The sequence below is a fragment of the Vulpes vulpes genome, chromosome 10 (genome assembly GCF_048418805.1).
Source record: "Vulpes vulpes isolate BD-2025 chromosome 10, VulVul3, whole genome shotgun sequence".
NCBI classification, from domain to species: Eukaryota; Metazoa; Chordata; class Mammalia; order Carnivora; family Canidae; genus Vulpes; species Vulpes vulpes.
This window is the reverse complement of record NC_132789.1, coordinates 72068228-72084471: the sequence shown is the minus strand read 5'-3', so window position 1 is coordinate 72084471 and position 16244 is coordinate 72068228. Positions and strand designations below refer to the sequence as shown.

Genomic DNA, 16244 nt, shown 5'->3' with positions numbered 1-16244 from the left:
TTTGATATTACAGAAGTTTGATACTGAGTATAATGTACTGTTTTCTTTTAAAAATTTCTCTCCTTTCCTTCTTCCCTCCCTTCCATTTCTCTGTAAGGCACTTGTTTTCTTTTACATTTAGAATTCTAAAACTGTTAGTTGTATTTCTAATTCATTATCTTTGTTGTTATTTTTTTTGGCTGAATGTTCCTTCAAACCAAAAGGTCTTTAAACACATCCCAGGCATTTATGTTATGATTGGGATTGACAGGAAAGGTCAGGAAAGTTCACTGGCTTTGGTAGACAGAAGTGGTATGAGTTCTTGCTACTGAGACAAGACAGTTGTAGCATTGCATAGTTCACAAAATGTAGCTAGAATTTTGAATCAAGACTTTTGATTTCTTGGTGTGGAAAAATATTATTGGCCCCCAGCTTCTGGTTTTTCATTTACATTACAAACATAGCTAATGATTTGCATGATGAGCATTTTTGAGCAGAGGTGATTTGCCATATTAGTGCTAGTGGCATTATATGACCTATTTCATTCAAGTTAATACAAACTTATCAAATTCAGCTAATTTTAATGGGAACTTTCATTCAGCATTGAGACAATGTCAGACTTTTCTGTAGTGGAAATTGCCAATAATATCAAGTAGTGATGTTTAATAATGTGCACTGGCCTTCTTGGGTGTAATTATTATATAATGTGGAAGTTCGTTTTTTAGAACACCTGAAGTTTATAGACTTCTGGAATTCATATCTTTTTTTTTAAAGATTTATTTATTTATTCATTCAGAGAGAGAGAGAAAGGCAGAGACACAGGCAGAGGGAGAAGCAGGCTCCATGCAGGAAGCCTGACATGGGACTCGATCCCGGGTCTCCAGGATCACACCCCGGGCTCCAGGCGGCACTAAACCACTGTGCCACCAGGGCTGCCTGTAGAGAGAGAATCTTTTTTTTTTTTTTTTTTAAGATTTTATTTCTTTATTGATGAGAGACACCGAGAGAGGGAGAGAGGCAGAGACACAGGCAGAGGGAGAAGCAGGCTCCATGCAGGGAGCCTGATGTGGGACTTGATCCCAGGTCTCCAGGATCATGCCCTGGGCTGAAGGCAGACTAAACCGCTTAGCCACCCAGGCTGCCCTAGAGAGAGAATCTTAAGCAGGCTCCACGATGAGCATTGAATTCAATATGGGGCTCAGTCACACAACGCTGAGATCATGACCTGAGCTGAAATCAAGAGTCGGATATTTAACTGATGGAGCCACCCGGAGTCCCAAATTCATGCAAACTTTATAATACTCTATTCCAAAGTATGAAGCCACCAAATTTATTCTAAAATAAAATTCAATTTATTACCTTTTCTATAACCATTCATTTAGAAATATTATCAATTCATGATTGGGCAGCTGTGGCACTGATTTATCTAGAACTTTGAGTGGTTTTGAAATTGTATTTAATTAGTGGTGTGGTTGATGGTCAGGAAATTCACGTCCAAAAGAGTGATGGTATGTAATTACAGGCCTGAAAAGTTAGCTTTATCAGCTTATCATCCCAAATCATTTTCCCCTAAAGTTGGTGGGTAGCTTCACCTGCCATCAGCTACATTTTTTAAAAGATTTGAGAGAGAGAGAAAGAGAGAGAGGAGGGAGTACATGCACATGCAGGTGGAGGACAGAGGGAGGAAGAAACTTTAGGCTTCCACTCAGTGTAGAGCCCCATGTGGGGACTCATGACCCTGAGATTGTGACCCGAGCCTAAACTAAGAGTCATCGTAACTAACTGCACCACCCAGGCACCCCCATTAGCTACAATTTTAATGATTAGGTTGAACAACATGAAATTCCCTGTAATGGACCATAAAATTTTACATAAAAATTAAATTGCCATAAAAATGGCAATTTTGTAAGATTCAACCTAGTATTTTCTCTATTTCTATTTGATTCCTCTATAAAATAAGGCACCCTTTTGGTTTAAGGAGTCTTTTAGTTTCAGGCTTCATGGGTTGGGGGAGTACAGTGGAAATGAAAGTAAAAGTATCAAGAGTTTTAATCTTTGATTAATTGGCAAATTTAAAATGAGTTGATAGTTGGGGTGCCTGGTGGCTTAGTTGGTTAAGTTTCCAACTCTTGGTTTTGGCTTAGGTCATGATCTTAGGGTCGCAGTGTGGAGTGAAGCTTGACATAGAGTGCAGTGTGCTCTGCTCAATTTTAAGTAGATTGTCATGCAGAGTATGACACAGGGAGTCTGCTGGAGATTCTCTCCCCCCACCTCCTCTAAAATAAATAAATCTATTAAAAAAAAAAGAGTTTAGAGTTTGCAGTGCTAACAGTAATGCATATGATTAAGATGTCATATTCCTATTTATCTTTCTAGATGGAATCTTATGTCTGTATACAGATAAATCTTACAATTTTGAAGTCCATTTTCTTCCAGTTTAAAATTATATTTTATGAATCATACTATTCTTCAATAGAATAGAACTATTAAATAACAAACACTTATTTTCTTTTTAAGACAAAATGTTCCATTTGAAGAATATACAAGGCTTCAAAAAAGACTGAGGGACATACAGAGAAGACATAATGAATTTCGAAGTTTAATTTTGGTTCCTAACATACCTCCAGGAGCATCCATCAATCCTGTTAGTTTTCAGTCATCAGGCACGGTTCCAGGCATGGACCTATCCTTTCCTGCTCATATGCAGGTAGGAGCACTTATGTTAGAGGAAAAAAGGCACTAACATTTCTGTAAGTTTTTACCTATTTAAATTCAGGGTTAATATCTGTAGAAATTTGTTGAATCTATTCTATCCTTTAGTGATGGTGTTGGAATGAAATCTCCTGGGCAGTTGGAAAGAAGAAACTTGACTGAGGAGTCTTTGAGTAACCTAGAGTTTATAGCTCACTCGATTACTGGCTACTACTGAGCATTTACTAATGCTCTGCGTTAGGCATTTTCCATAAAATTATTTAATCCTAACGGAAAATAGTTTGAGGGAAGGTGTTATTATTCCAGTTTACAGATGAGGAAGATGAGTCTGAGGTGAAGTGACTTGCCTCAGGTCATAGCTAGTAAGTTACAGAATTGAGTGTCAGACCTCAGTCTCTCTGATTCCAAATCCTGGGCTCATTCCACTGTATCAGGTCCCTGAGATACTGGAGGAATCAAACTGGGTGATTTTCAACAAGATGAGCTGTTAATAAGTAATTATATTTTATAATGTTGTAAGCAGCAAAGATTTTAGTCACTGAGTTGAATCTCAGACCAAGTGCTTTGTTTATAATAAATTGCTTTTAAACTCCAGCCTTGGTAGAACATTGCCATGTAAGTATGTCTGGGCCCTGCATTAGTATTTTCTAATTCACTCCCTGGTGAGTTTTATACCTAGACAGAAGAGCAGACTTTGGGAGTTGCTTAAGGCTAGTGCCTGAGGCAGGGGAGAAGTGAGGACTAGTTAGTAGTCTGGCCCATGCTGCTGTCTTCTCAGACTGCTTAAATGGTCATCCTTTCCCTGCCAGATGCTGCAGGCCTGAGTGAAAGAGCCACTCAGCCTGTTGCCTAACAGTTATTTTTCCAGCCGCTTTTCTGAGGGTTTTTTTGTTTGTTTGTTTGTTTTGTTTTTTGTTTTGCTTTTAAGGAGGAACAGCATCAAAGGGAACTCTCTCTACTTCGCAAAAGACTAGAAGAACTAGAAACAACACAAAGGAAACAACTAGAGGAACTTGGATCTACGGGGGAATGATGTTCTTGGAGAAAAGGCAGATCAAAAGGGATGAAATCAGTGTGACTCAATAAAGCTTGAAGTTTTAACGTATGTGGCATTTAGATACTGTATTACTGTGTGCCTCAAGAAAAGGTACTGGCTACATGCTATGTTGCATCAGTGTCAGGATTGTAGGATTATACTAATGACAGGTCAAGCGTTAAAACAGCTCCAGAAATATTTAGGATACTTATTGGCAACCCTTTGAGAATGTTTAAAAAAAAAGAAAAGAATTAAAAGAAAAAGAATGAACTGGGGAATCAGGTTTTAAATTATTTTATTAATTTAGCTTTGAAATTTTTTGGTATTTTGCCTGAAATATGCCCATGTTGAATTCCTTCTGCCTTTTTGAGGTGCTTGTTAGTAACAGGATCAGTAAACATTTTCCATTTTACAAGAGTTCTAAACTTCTAGTTCTTGAAAAAAAAAAAAGACAATTTAAAGGTCAGCATTAAAAAATAAAACTTGAAGATCTCTAAATATTACAAAATGCTACCATTCTAAAAGCTGTGTGCACATAATTAAAGAGCTTAATAAATATTTTTCTATATTGTGTGTTTAATTTTATTTTGACCAGTGTGTATTTACCAATGCAGATGATGTCCCTGATTGATATTTTCTAGTTCATTATAAATGTTTATTTCTGTGTATCCCTAACCTCTTTTAAAGGAATTCTGCTGGAATAACTTCACGTGAACAAGGCAGAGTTGCAAGTCCGCCAAGCTAAGTGGAATGTTCATTATCCAGAAGTCTTCAGGATCAAAAGTCCAGGTAGATAGATAGTGGAGGCCAGGGGTATAACTCCTTAGCATCATTTAAAAGAAACTAGATTTACCTACTACATTACAGAGCTGCTTATTTCATATATGCATTGGCACCTAGAGAATTTCCACAGAGCTACTTAGAATAAAAAAATCTATTATAACTAGAACATTGGAAGGGGGGGAAAAAAGACGAGCAGTCCATATTTACATCAAAATGTTTATTTTTGGATATAGACATTTAAAACATTCATCTCCAAGTACAGCTTCAATCAGGTATACAATAAGAAATAGACTTTAAATCCCTAATACAGAAAAGGTAACAGAATTAATTTTTAAATGCTGCTGTAGACACTAGTGTTAGGAAAAAAAGTTTATAAATGAATTGTTTGCACCAAAAAAATATGCAAAGAAACTTGAAAATAGAAGTTGTTTGCCATTTGTTTCTCTGGTTGCTGTTTAATATAGACCCAGTGACTGATTGTCTTCAGCACACATCTAATTTGGCCATGTACTGCATTTGGCTAATGTGATCCAAAATGTGATCTAGATAGTGCTTTTCACTGGAGGATTGACAAACACGCTACATACATTAGTGAATCTTCACACCACCTCAGTGAGGTAGGTTAGAAATATTATACAGAAATTGAGGCACGAAGAGGTAAGTGACTTGCCCAAAGTTCCCAGCAGCATCGTCCCTGGAAGAGGAGGTAAGGCTCCCCATGGGACTCGTGCCAGAGAGCTGGACAGGGACACCCTCATGTAGCATTTACTGAATACTTAGATAAAGCTGTAGCTGATCCTTTTCTTAGCATTTCTGTACCCTAAAGAAGGGAAGTCTTTTGGGCAACTCTCCTACCCTTGGCTCTCAACTGTCCTCCTGTTACTCTCTTATGAATGCCTTCACATCAAGACTGTAGAAGCCTTCAATGGGGACCAGACCTCTCACCTTTATACTTGTAAGTAACCTATTTGGTAGTATTTTTGAGGTGTGTCCATTGGACAGACAATGGTCAAAAGTGACAGGATTGGGAAGGTGCCTATCTGGGTAGTAACTGCTTATTTGATCATTTTATTGAGGTATCACCTCTTACTCTGCCAGATATTGAGGAGCAAAAAGAATTTCATTTTCGAAGTCAGATTCACCTTCAACTGCTGATAATCCTGTACAGTGTTGGTAAATGACTTTATGATCAGTGTTTTATTTGCTACTTGAAAAATTGTCTTATCCTTGGTGCTCCAAATCCCAGATTAAAAGGTGCCACAAGGAAAGTTGAGAGTTGCCAATTACATTTTTTTTTACTTGTAATAGAAGGAAAACACAGTGGTATTAAAATTGGTCATGAGCAGCAAAAATTCAGGAATAAAAAATCAGCAATAAAAAGACTATAGTATAACTGGATAGGGAATTCTTTAAAAAGAAAGGCATGAATAAAATGGGTATTTTGAATCCTTTCTCTTGTGAGGAATACTTTCAAAAAGTACATAGACTAAGATACCAAGTTGTATACTAATATTTTTCAGGCCTTGGGCCTCAAATATATATATTCATATATAATACTCCAGTGTGAACAGCAATTTCATGAAATGTAAAATGTATCCTTTTTTTTTTAAATCACACACAGTATTTATAACCACAGGGTTCACCAGAAATCTAAAGCAAGGAGACACGAAGTATAGAAATGTAGGATTTAGGGGAGGGAGTTACTCTTCTACAGGGTAGCTCTGATCAAAGTTTTTAGACAGAAATAAACTGACTTTTTTTTTTTACAATAGCCAACATGTCCACTAGCAAATACATTTAGTATGAAAAAAATGAAAAAAAGGAACACACATCAGGACACAATGGGTAAAATGCTGTTGCATTTAAATAAAGCCTCCTCACTCTCCTTGCTTTAGAGCTCCTTAAGTGAAATGGAGGTGAGCTGGATGGAGTGCAGATGGTGACCACTGAAAAACACGAGCCCTTTCAACAATGTTGCAACACTGTCAGTTTTTGGTTTAAAAACACACACACACACTCACAAATGCTAAGTGTACACACTACCAAATTCTGTGGTCAGCTTTTCCAAGAACTACTGGGGAAAGTTTCAATGCTGCAAATCCTCGAGGTTGCCCTAACATCCCCACCTTGTTTCCAAATGACTCATTTCACATTTTCTTTTGATCACTGGCAGTGTCCCCTTTTCTGCAGAGGTGCAGTGTAGCCATAAGTGCTACATAACTGTAGTTTTCAAACAAAACCTCTTTATCATTGTGCTTAAGTAAGTGGAGACTGTAGTTAACAATACTGACACTTGCTTACTGGCCCTGTATTCTCTGTAAACAAGGAGGCTGTTTGCAACAACCACTTCGACTCTATTTACAGAAAGGTTCCCACAGTATAGGCACAGGCACAGTGGTTGGTTTGCTTTCTAAAAGCTGTGCATGTGCCTTGGTCTCTAAAAGACAGTGCTCAAAGTGGAACCTATGTGCAAACTTTAAAAATTAACGACACAGAGTAGCTCAAGCAGCCATTTTCTCCCAAGTCGTCTGAAGAATTTTGCCAGATTAAGCCAGTCCCCAGAGTGCTTACATCCATTTGCATTTCTTCTTTTCATCAAATAAGACTTTTACATGCAAGAGTTGTTTCTGAGCTTCTTCCAGCCCTCGTTCTCTTTCTAGTTTATTTAGAATCTGTTGACAATTAGAACAGTTATTTTAGATATTGTGGTTTTTAGCATTACAATTCTGGGATTTTTTTTTTTTTTTTTTTGCATTCCTGATGCCGTGAGTGGTAAAAATCTGTATGAAACAGATGCCAACATTTTCTTCGATAATTTACATACTCACTTTGCAAGTTGTTTTTGCTAAGTCATTATCACAGGATCAACAACACTTTGGCTTAAAATAGAAGCTAGCAAGAAATACCAACTATTTGCTTACAAATATGGGGCCAGACTTCCAAGACCCTGTTTTATGCATTATGTCACAGCCATTCCAAGCACAGCAAGCATTCTGGGCAGCCAACATGCAGGCAAGTATTTCTTCTTAAATGCAGCAGGCAGGGACATCCTGGTCAGCGTTCTTCATTTCCCTCCCCTCCCCTCCCCAGTGCTTCCCATCTAACCCCTGGCCCCTGGAAAGAGGGATGCTTATCATGTTTAAGGAACTCATTGCCTCTACCCTACCTTAGCGCTTCACTTGATCTTCAAGTAGCAAATGGAATTGGTGAGCTATTCTCACCATTGACATGGATAGCCTGTCCCAGCATGACTGAGTGGGGGGGAATCAGGGAAGGGGGAATTAACATATATTTGGAAACAGCGCATCTGATGACTGTGTCTGTGTGAATCCCCAAAGAAAAAAATCCAGATTAAGGAGAATTAATCATAAAGGAGAATGGTTTATTGAAATAGTTGCTTAAAGTTAGAAATATGTTATACTTTCATAGATCTATTGAACACAGTATCTAGGCAATTTAACAAGCTTAGCTTTCACTTCAGCAGGTTACAATCAAGCACAAGCTGGCCCTATTTAATAGGGCCACTACTTACTCTTCAAAGTTATCTTGAGTCAGTGTGGCTACAGACCCCATTAACTCAAACGTAAATTCCGGCTGGTCCAAAGGTGGGCAGCATGATAAAACTATAAGAGGGGCAGCCACATGCAGGGTCTGGCTTGGTGCCAGGATCCCCCATCTCACACAGGCTTCCTGGCTTCCCTTTCTGGCCTTTAGGGATGCCAGAGCTGTCCTGAGACCTATAGAATGCTTTATAACCAAATCCTGGTGACTGATTCACATCAATTTTTTTAAATGTTATTTAAAATCTTACCTCATCAAAATATTTTACGATGTATTTGTAGATTTCTGTCAAGGCCACTTCTTCATTAAATTCATTTTCATGTTTCTTAAAAAAAAAGAAAGTCTTGTTGAGAGGATTCTCAAGTGACTTTTTTTTTTTTTTAAGTAACCCAATATTATCTTACTTGTGCCATTTATTTTGGGAGGGGAGAGAGAGAATCTTAAGCAGCCCCCACACCTCACACAGAGCCTGATTGCAGGACCCTTGAGATCAAGATCTGAGCCAAAATCCAAGAGAAGCTGAACTGACTGCATCACCCAGGAGCCTCCCCCCTTTTTAAAAAAGATTTTATTCATGAGAGACACAGAGAGCGGCAGAGGGAGAAGCAGGCTCCCTACAAAGCGCCAGATGTGGGACTTGATCCCAGGACCCCGGGATCACGCCCTGAGCCAAAAGCAGAAGCTGAGCCACCCAGGTGCCTCGCCCCTCTTATTTCTACTTTCTAGCAATACCTTAGATTCCTGAGTTAAGAATTCTTCCATTTCCGAAGATGACAATGGAGGCAAATCCCTGATTGCTTTGTAATAAGATTTTACTTCCTCTTTGTAGGTTGGGATATCCTTGGCATAGAGAAGTTTATTAGTTGGTGCTTCCTGAAAAAAAGAGCAGCCATGGCCAAGAGTAAAAAACCATGGGGAATTTGTAACAGTACCAGTGTAGCTGAACGTCCGCCATGATTACCTCCTAGTAACAAGGCTTGGTCATGCAATGGGCCTTCATAAACGTTGACTGAATGACTGACTGCTATCTAGATAGTTCTGGTGAGTCAGTGTTCTTTTTAGGCGGATTAAATGCTAATATATTCTGCCTTCCTCTCAGAAAAGAACTAAAATTATTATTTTTGCATGATTTTGAGTTACTGTAACAATGGAACTTATTTCAATCATAGTTCATTACTAATGGTTGTAAAAAGCCTGAATTAAAACATTTGCTCTCATCCTCACCCACCAGTGAATTTTGGCATTTATGAAAGACTTGATTGTAGGTCTGATTGAGCCCTTTATATAACCATGAAAGTGGTAAGTAATTGGCAGTGGTGGATTCTTCTGCTTGTCCCTTTCATTAGATTATAAAGATCTTTCACTGTCCACAAGGAAGTACACGGTCGTTAGTATTGGGGGCTCTGATGTCTGATTTTGCAAAAGTTCCCTGTCAGCTTGAATGTTTTTATGTAATTAGAATAGTGATCATATTAACAATCAAGATTTTATTTTTCAAAGTCATTTTTCAAAAATATTAAAAAACTCTCCTACTCAGGTAAGATGGGCGAGTTAAAAATAGGTCTAATGTCCCAGTACCTTTTTAAATGTATTGAGGGCACGAATAGCCGTATTAGTGGCTGCATCACTGTGAAGGATGCCTGCACTGAGGTATTACTGAGATTTTTTTGTACTTATCAAGTAGAACTCCTAAATCATGTGATCGTGCATTCGATAAAAATTTATTTAGACTGGCAAATGTTGAATGTAAAAAGATAAAGAAGACTAGTACCTGCCTTTAAGCAGCTTATAATCTAGTTGGGGAAACAAACCTTAACAGAGTGCTTACTATGATACTAGTAATTAGTAGCAAGGTATAAAGAAAAGCACAGTGGAGTTGGACAAATCAGGGATCCTAATCACTTTGTGGGATCTTAACCAAGACTTTAACCTCTCAGAACATCAATTTCCTCATCTATAAAATAAGGGTAATAACCACCTTATGTGGTTCTTGTGATGATTACTGTGTTCTTGGTATATTTCACTTAATGAGTTAACAGCTGCCTTTTTTTTTTTTCTAACTGTGAATGAAGCAGCATTTTAGTCTTTCATTGCATTGGTCAAATGAAGAATGGGTGTGGGCAATGTGTCAGGAATGGTCACAGAGTAGGTATATTTAGACTGATCACAGTCTCCTACAGTTTCTGGTACACATGTTTGCACAGCGAATGAATGAGTAAGTTTCACTAGACACAGGGGTAATGAGACAGAAAGGGATACAAAAACAAGTTCATGCTAAGTTTCGGAAAAGTAAAAGCTGTAACATAGAAAGCATATGGAGTTTGCCAGAAAAGAGACTTGACACCCAATCAGGAAGGGCCATGTGGCACTGTGAAGATTTTACCTGGTAGGTAATGGGAAGTATTTACAATTCTTAAGAGGAGACCTGAGACACAGTGAAAAGGAAAAGATGGGGGGATGAGACAGCTGGGGCCAGAAGACCAGTTCTGAGGCAGGTGTCCCAGTGGGGAGGGGACCAACGGATAGGACAGAATGAGAAATAGTGACCAAAGGAGTTTACCTTGAGAGACAAAGGGGATGCTAGAAAGACAAAAGTACAGACAGGTTTGTTTTGCAGAAATAGTGGTGACAGTATAGATTCAGACTAGGAGGCTGAGGCACCTGTGAAACGTCAACTGCATTTCATTCCAGGCACTCTCAATCCTTATACCAAAGGCACACTGCTCAGCATTAAGAGAGGTACAGATATTGCTCAGTTTATGCTTGAATAAGACCAAAACATCCCTTTCATATTTGGCTCTGTATTTTTATCTTTCTTTGATTTCCTGGGGCTTTTGCTCAGCAAAGAAAGCCAAAAGAAAAACAATATCGATATTTTGATTATGAATTGACGAGCTGGTGGTGGTAGAAATCTCAGGCAAGATTTTCTTCCCCATAAGCAATTTGTTATATTGAAATAGACTCTTAGGTGTACAGCCGACCCTTGAGCAGCATGGTTTTGAACTCTGGGTCTGCTCTTACTCTACATGGTGTTTCTTCGATACAGTACAGTAAATATGTTTTCTCGTACAGTTTCCTTACTGTTTTCTCTGGCTTTATGGTAAGAATGCAGTATATATAATACCTATAACATATACAAAATATGTGTTAATTAACTGTTTATATTAGCAGTAAAGCTTCCAGTAGGCTATTAACAGTTAAGTCTTGGGGAAGCCACAAGTTGCAGGGTAATTTCAACTACATGAAGGATTGGTACCCATCACCCCCCATTATTCAAGGATCACCTGTATTCAGATGCGATTAAGTTAGCTAAGCAAATTTCAATAGTTTCAATAGTGTCTGAAGAATGCTTTTCTAGGAAACAAAATTTATACTTTGTGGTAAAAGTATTCGTAGGCAGAGTTCCTCAGTAGGATGGAGATAATCTTTTTTTAAATATATGTAAACTAGTTGAAAAATAAATTCGGTAGCTTTTAAAGAAAAGCAAATTTTCAGTGACTACCAATGACTGTTTCTTTTTATCTTCCGTGGTTTAGACAGTTGTTTATTGTTTGGATGTTTACAAGAAAAAAAGCTTGAGACTCACAGGAGTACACATAAGCAACACTAAAGCTAGGACTTACCTTCCCAAGTTGCTGCTCTGTGAGAGAAAATGCGTCCATGAATGCCTGGGCAATCACAGATAAACAGCCGTCTATGTGTGGTGTCTTCTTAATGTCAAAGACAAACTGAGGGTTCTTCAGGATGTTTACCCAGAAGCGAAGAGGAAGGCTGTTCCAAAGAGAAATCTCCTTTCAGATACAGCCCTCCGTAGGAGGCGGATGCTCTGTTTATCGCAGTTTGTAAACGGGTGTTTTTGCCCTTGTTACTGAAGTACGCACGTCAGCTTTGCCAAACATACCAAGCGACAGATGGCAGCATCGCTCAGAACACGAAAGGGTTAAACTGACAAGCGCTACTGAAAGGCAAGACTAGAACAGGAGAAATGCAAAAGTGGCCACTGACAAGAATTTTCTCCAAATGGTTCTGGATTGTATTAGACGGTGGTCACCCATGAAAACGTTTGATTGTGTCTCCAGAACTTCCTCTTCTCACCCCCTCTAAGTGCCACACCCTGGCCTAAGCCACCGTTGTCTCTCAGCTGGGTTATTAGCCCCTAGAACCCCACAGTTCATTCTCCCACAACTACCAGCGATCTTCCTAACATGGGGTCAGATCATGTCTCTCCTCTGCTCAAAACCCTCTGTGCTCTCCATCCGCCTCGGGTGACAGTCCCTGCATGGTCTGGGCCACGACCCTCATCTGCTACTCTTCACCTTATTCCTTCCAACTCCACTATTGGGCACTTCATCATTCTTCATGCATACCAGCAAGCTTGTAGTTCCGGACTTTTGCTTTTGCTGTCCATCTTCCAGAAACCGTCCTCAGATAGTTTCATGGTTTATGCCCTCTCCTCTTTCAAGACCTGACTCAAGTATCATCTCTGACCACTCTATTCTGTTACTTTCTATCCCTTCCCACCTTGTCTGCTGTACTAAACTTCTAATATACTATAATTTACCTAGTGCCATTAAAATGCAAGCCCTAAGAACACAAATTTTTGTCTATTCCATTCATTGCTATATCTCTAGCACCTAACAGTGCTAGGCACATAGTAGGTACTCAAATGAGTATTTGAATATGAACCTGGGAATCAATCATTCAGAGTCCGTTGTCTCCTTCTCAACTCTGGCCTAGCAAATTAGCTCCATCATAAGGCTGCTGGGCCTCTCCAGAGCTCCACTGTCCTGACTACTGTCCCTGCTCAGGTGCCACAATCTTCACAGTGAAATGGGAGCTTGAAGCACCCAAGCTTGGTGTGGGAGTAGCAGGACCTGGGAATAAGAGGCTAGAACACAGGATGGGAATGAGCCAGTGTAGATAGGTGGGACAGACCTGGATTAAATGGGAGAAGATGAGGCCTAGAGCTCTGGGAACTACAGATTTTAGTATTTATTAAAACAGCCTGCACACCCTCGGTGCTTGGGAGGGCTGGAGACTGCGCTGAAAACTTCTATTACATCTTAGCACTGAGTTTTATTCATAGCTCATGCACAAAGTATTTCAAATAGAGATAAGGAGCTCTGTTTGTTTACTGAGAAGTTTAGATCTGGATGCCTTGCCTCAGTTTAAGGTAAAATGTTAGAAAACAAAACAAAACACAGGCTTTGGCAAATTCTCATGGTATCTAAATACTGCACTTGATCAAATAAAAACAAATGTCTATGTAGAATCAGAATATAAACAGCTTGGTAACTGCAAAGTAAGTATTCTCTAATGGAAAAGTGTATAATAAAATCACAAAATACTAATTTCTCATCTTTTGGTCAAGCTAAATTTAACATTCCTTATAAGGTCTTTTTCATGCATTAAAGATAAAGTTTATTTTATTCTAAAGAAAAGGACCTCGGAGTAGGAAGGGTTTTGTTTCTTGTTTAAAAATAGTAACAGAGGAAGAATCTGCTTTGACATGATAGCTTACCAAGCCAAAACATTCTGATCTAGGGATAATGAATCCTTCTGTGACTACTGTGCCCTCCTTTTAGTTAAGATTCTGTCCCAGATTCTTGAAAACAGTAATCACCTACTGTTTGTTCCCACCTGTTTGTTTTCCAAATATGTACGACATCAGGATCTGTGATTTTTTTGTTTTCAGCCTGGGCATCCAAAAAGTCAAAAAAGTATTTTATAGCAAATGGGGCTCTGCTGTTGGGTAAACTCCAAATGCTTCTAAAAAGTTTTTCAAGCACAGAATGAATTGCCACCTGAAAGATAGAGAATATCAGACTTGGGAGATTTAAAAAAAAAAAAAAAGTTTTGAATACAACGGAAAAATGAAATCCCAGTTCAGAGAAGATGATGTACAAAACAGAAAAAAAACAACTTTAAGAGAAAATATGTAAAATTAGGCCAACACTCACAGAATGGGACAAGAGTCCTGAAAATCTATGCCCAGGTTTAGATTTGGTTCATCAGCTTCTTGCTGATAACATTGTTTCGTCAACAGAGAGGATATCTTAGAAAAATCTCTAGCAGTTGAAATGTCAGTTGTAGGACTGCATACATAAACCAAGAAGCCACGAATGTTTAGCTTTTATTATGTTCAACCTGGAAAAACTTAATGTTGCTCAGTTCCCAGAAGTTTTTCGTTGCATATACTTCTATCAACAGGTGTTTATTGTGTACTTTTTCCAAAGCATTTGAACGTTTTTACAAAAGCCAAATAGGCAGAGCTCTGTGGGACAGATGAGAAAATCAAGAGGCTCTGGTTGTCATCTACCGAGCTCTAAACATACCCTTTGCTATAATCTGAAGAAGCATGCCCCATCAGGAGACCAGGGCCAGGTGTAGATAATAGCATTTATAGTACTAGTCATTTGGGGTGGGGGGGAAGCGGATCACCACAGACTTCTGTTAATCCCACTAAAAGCCAGATAAAGTAAAATTTGCTTCTGACTTGGTATTCCACCAGCTTTCACATCTGACACTTATATAGGTGAACAGAATTCTTAACTTTAAAATGAAAAAAGATTGAAAAGGTTTATAGTCACTGACCTCGCCCTTCATTTATTCGTAATTCAGAGAAGGAGTTTTATTGCTCATCTTTAACAACAAGTAAACAAAAAAGAATAATTATGCCATCAACCTAAAAAATAACAATAGTGAAATGGTGGGTAAAAGGACTGGGAACAATATTAAATCCCTGATTGAAGATACGACAGTCAAAATTTGTAAAGTGCTGTTATCTTCGCAGTTTATAAAAAAAAGAAGAGGGTAGGAAGTGTTTACAATTTAAACTTTCATTTTGCTTTGCTAGAAGGCACAAGGGATTTGTAACATTTTCACACTTCAGTGGAAATTAAGTCAAACACATCATACACCCCCAAGGTAGCCGTAAAAGCACTCCCAGAACAGTAAGTGTACCTTGGTCGACAGCAGCTTTGTCAGATACATTTCTTTTACTTTGAACTTGTGCTTCCCTCGATGTCTCTTTCCTTGTACATCTTGGAATGCTTCCGAATCTGGTAAAATCTAACGGGAAGACAGAGTAGAAGCGTTACCCAAGGAGACCGTTCATGCTACAGAAGGCATCCGGGTTTAGTGGCAAGCACAAGAAAGACTGAACTCACCAAATGGCAGTGGTCTTCTGAGTATTCCACATCTGAACACCAGAGAAGGGGAGAGAAAGCAGTCTATTAAAAAAACAACCACGGGCTAATTGGCCTTGTCATAAAATGCCCTATTTGTGCTATAAACAGAAAAGGTTACTTGAGCTCTTCATAGCTACATTTTTTTCACCCTGCTGCATCTTAAGATCTCAACAATGTGAAGAGAGAATGGGCCAGAACCTGGAGTTAGGAACAGGTTCCCTATTTCTGGAAGTATTAAAACAGGCTGAATGGTCCCCTTGCTGGGGGTGGGGTAGGAGAGGTTCAAGCCTTATTAACAGATGTACCTGGGGCACCTACTGAGTGCCAGGGGCTCCTGGTGAAAGGCAGTGATTGAGACAGACCTAGTATCCCTCCAACGGAATTTACATCCTAGGCAAGGAGAGACTTCCTACTACTAATTATACAATTAATTATTTACAATTGTGATACAGTTTATGAAGAAGTCTATGCTGAGAAAGTAAGGAGGGTCTGTCCTATTCTGGGGGGGTTTCTCAGAGAAAGGAATGTCGGGGCTGAACCTAAACGAATGGCTGGAATTAGGCAAATGGAAGAAGGGAAATGGGTGCAAAGACCCTAAGGCAGAAAGAACGCAACCCTGCCTGGGATGTGAAAGAAGGGCAAGTTGGAGCTTGCAGAGCAAGTGTGAGAGTGGCAGAGGGTAAGGACAATCCTGAAAGAAATGTGGCAGTAAAGGGAGTGGTAACTGGGGGGAGGGGGAGAGGAATTAAGGCACTAGGGTTTTTTTTGTATTAAAAATGGGGGAGACTCTAAGACCCTGAAACACTAAGGGAAAAACTGCAGTAGATGGGGAGGTATAGGTGAGAGAAGATTATCTGTGGTATAAGAATGCTTGCAAGGTTGGAAAGGATGGGATCGAAGGCACAGGTGAGACACTGGCCTTGGATGGGAGGAAGGACAACCCTGGAATGCCAGGGTTAGCACCAAGGCAGACACAGGTAAGG

General features: G+C 39.2%; 2 protein-coding genes and 1 long non-coding RNA gene across 9 annotated transcripts in view; 2 read left to right on the top strand and 1 right to left on the bottom strand.

Moving 5' to 3' along the window:
• CEP83 (centrosomal protein 83) overlaps positions 1-4516 on the top strand; it is a 122743-nt gene extending 118227 nt beyond the window's left edge. For 5 of the 6 annotated variants that reach the window (XM_072724583.1, XM_072724581.1, XM_025992231.2 and 2 more), the window contains 2 exons: positions 2497-2686; positions 3620-4295. In XM_072724583.1, coding sequence (XP_072580684.1) covers positions 2497-2686; positions 3620-3724 — 295 coding nt within the window. In that variant the 3' untranslated portion in view covers positions 3725-4295. Of the gene's footprint in view, positions 1-2496; positions 2687-3619; positions 4296-4414 lie in introns of those variants that run through there. The other variant, XR_011994908.1, reaches the window with a different exon arrangement.
• Positions 4517-4712: 196 nt separating this feature from the next.
• Positions 4713-16244, bottom strand: part of PLXNC1 (plexin C1) — a 137930-nt gene continuing 126398 nt past the window's right edge. Inside the window, exons 25-31 of one of the 2 annotated variants that reach the window (XM_025992362.2) lie at positions 15241-15272; positions 15035-15142; positions 13712-13875; positions 11695-11842; positions 8804-8944; positions 8322-8396; positions 4713-7182 (exon numbers count right to left, since the gene is read on the bottom strand). In XM_025992362.2, coding sequence (XP_025848147.2) covers positions 7078-7182; positions 8322-8396; positions 8804-8944; positions 11695-11842; positions 13712-13875; positions 15035-15142; positions 15241-15272 — 773 coding nt within the window. In that variant the 3' untranslated portion in view covers positions 4713-7077. Of the gene's footprint in view, positions 7183-7291; positions 7762-8321; positions 8397-8803; positions 8945-11694; positions 11843-13711; positions 13876-15034; positions 15143-15240; positions 15273-16244 lie in introns of those variants that run through there. The other variant, XM_072724580.1, reaches the window with a different exon arrangement.
• Positions 8940-12668, top strand: LOC140594225 (uncharacterized). The gene is made up of 2 exons (XR_011994909.1): positions 8940-9112; positions 11608-12668. It is a non-coding gene; the product is annotated as an uncharacterized lncRNA (long non-coding RNA).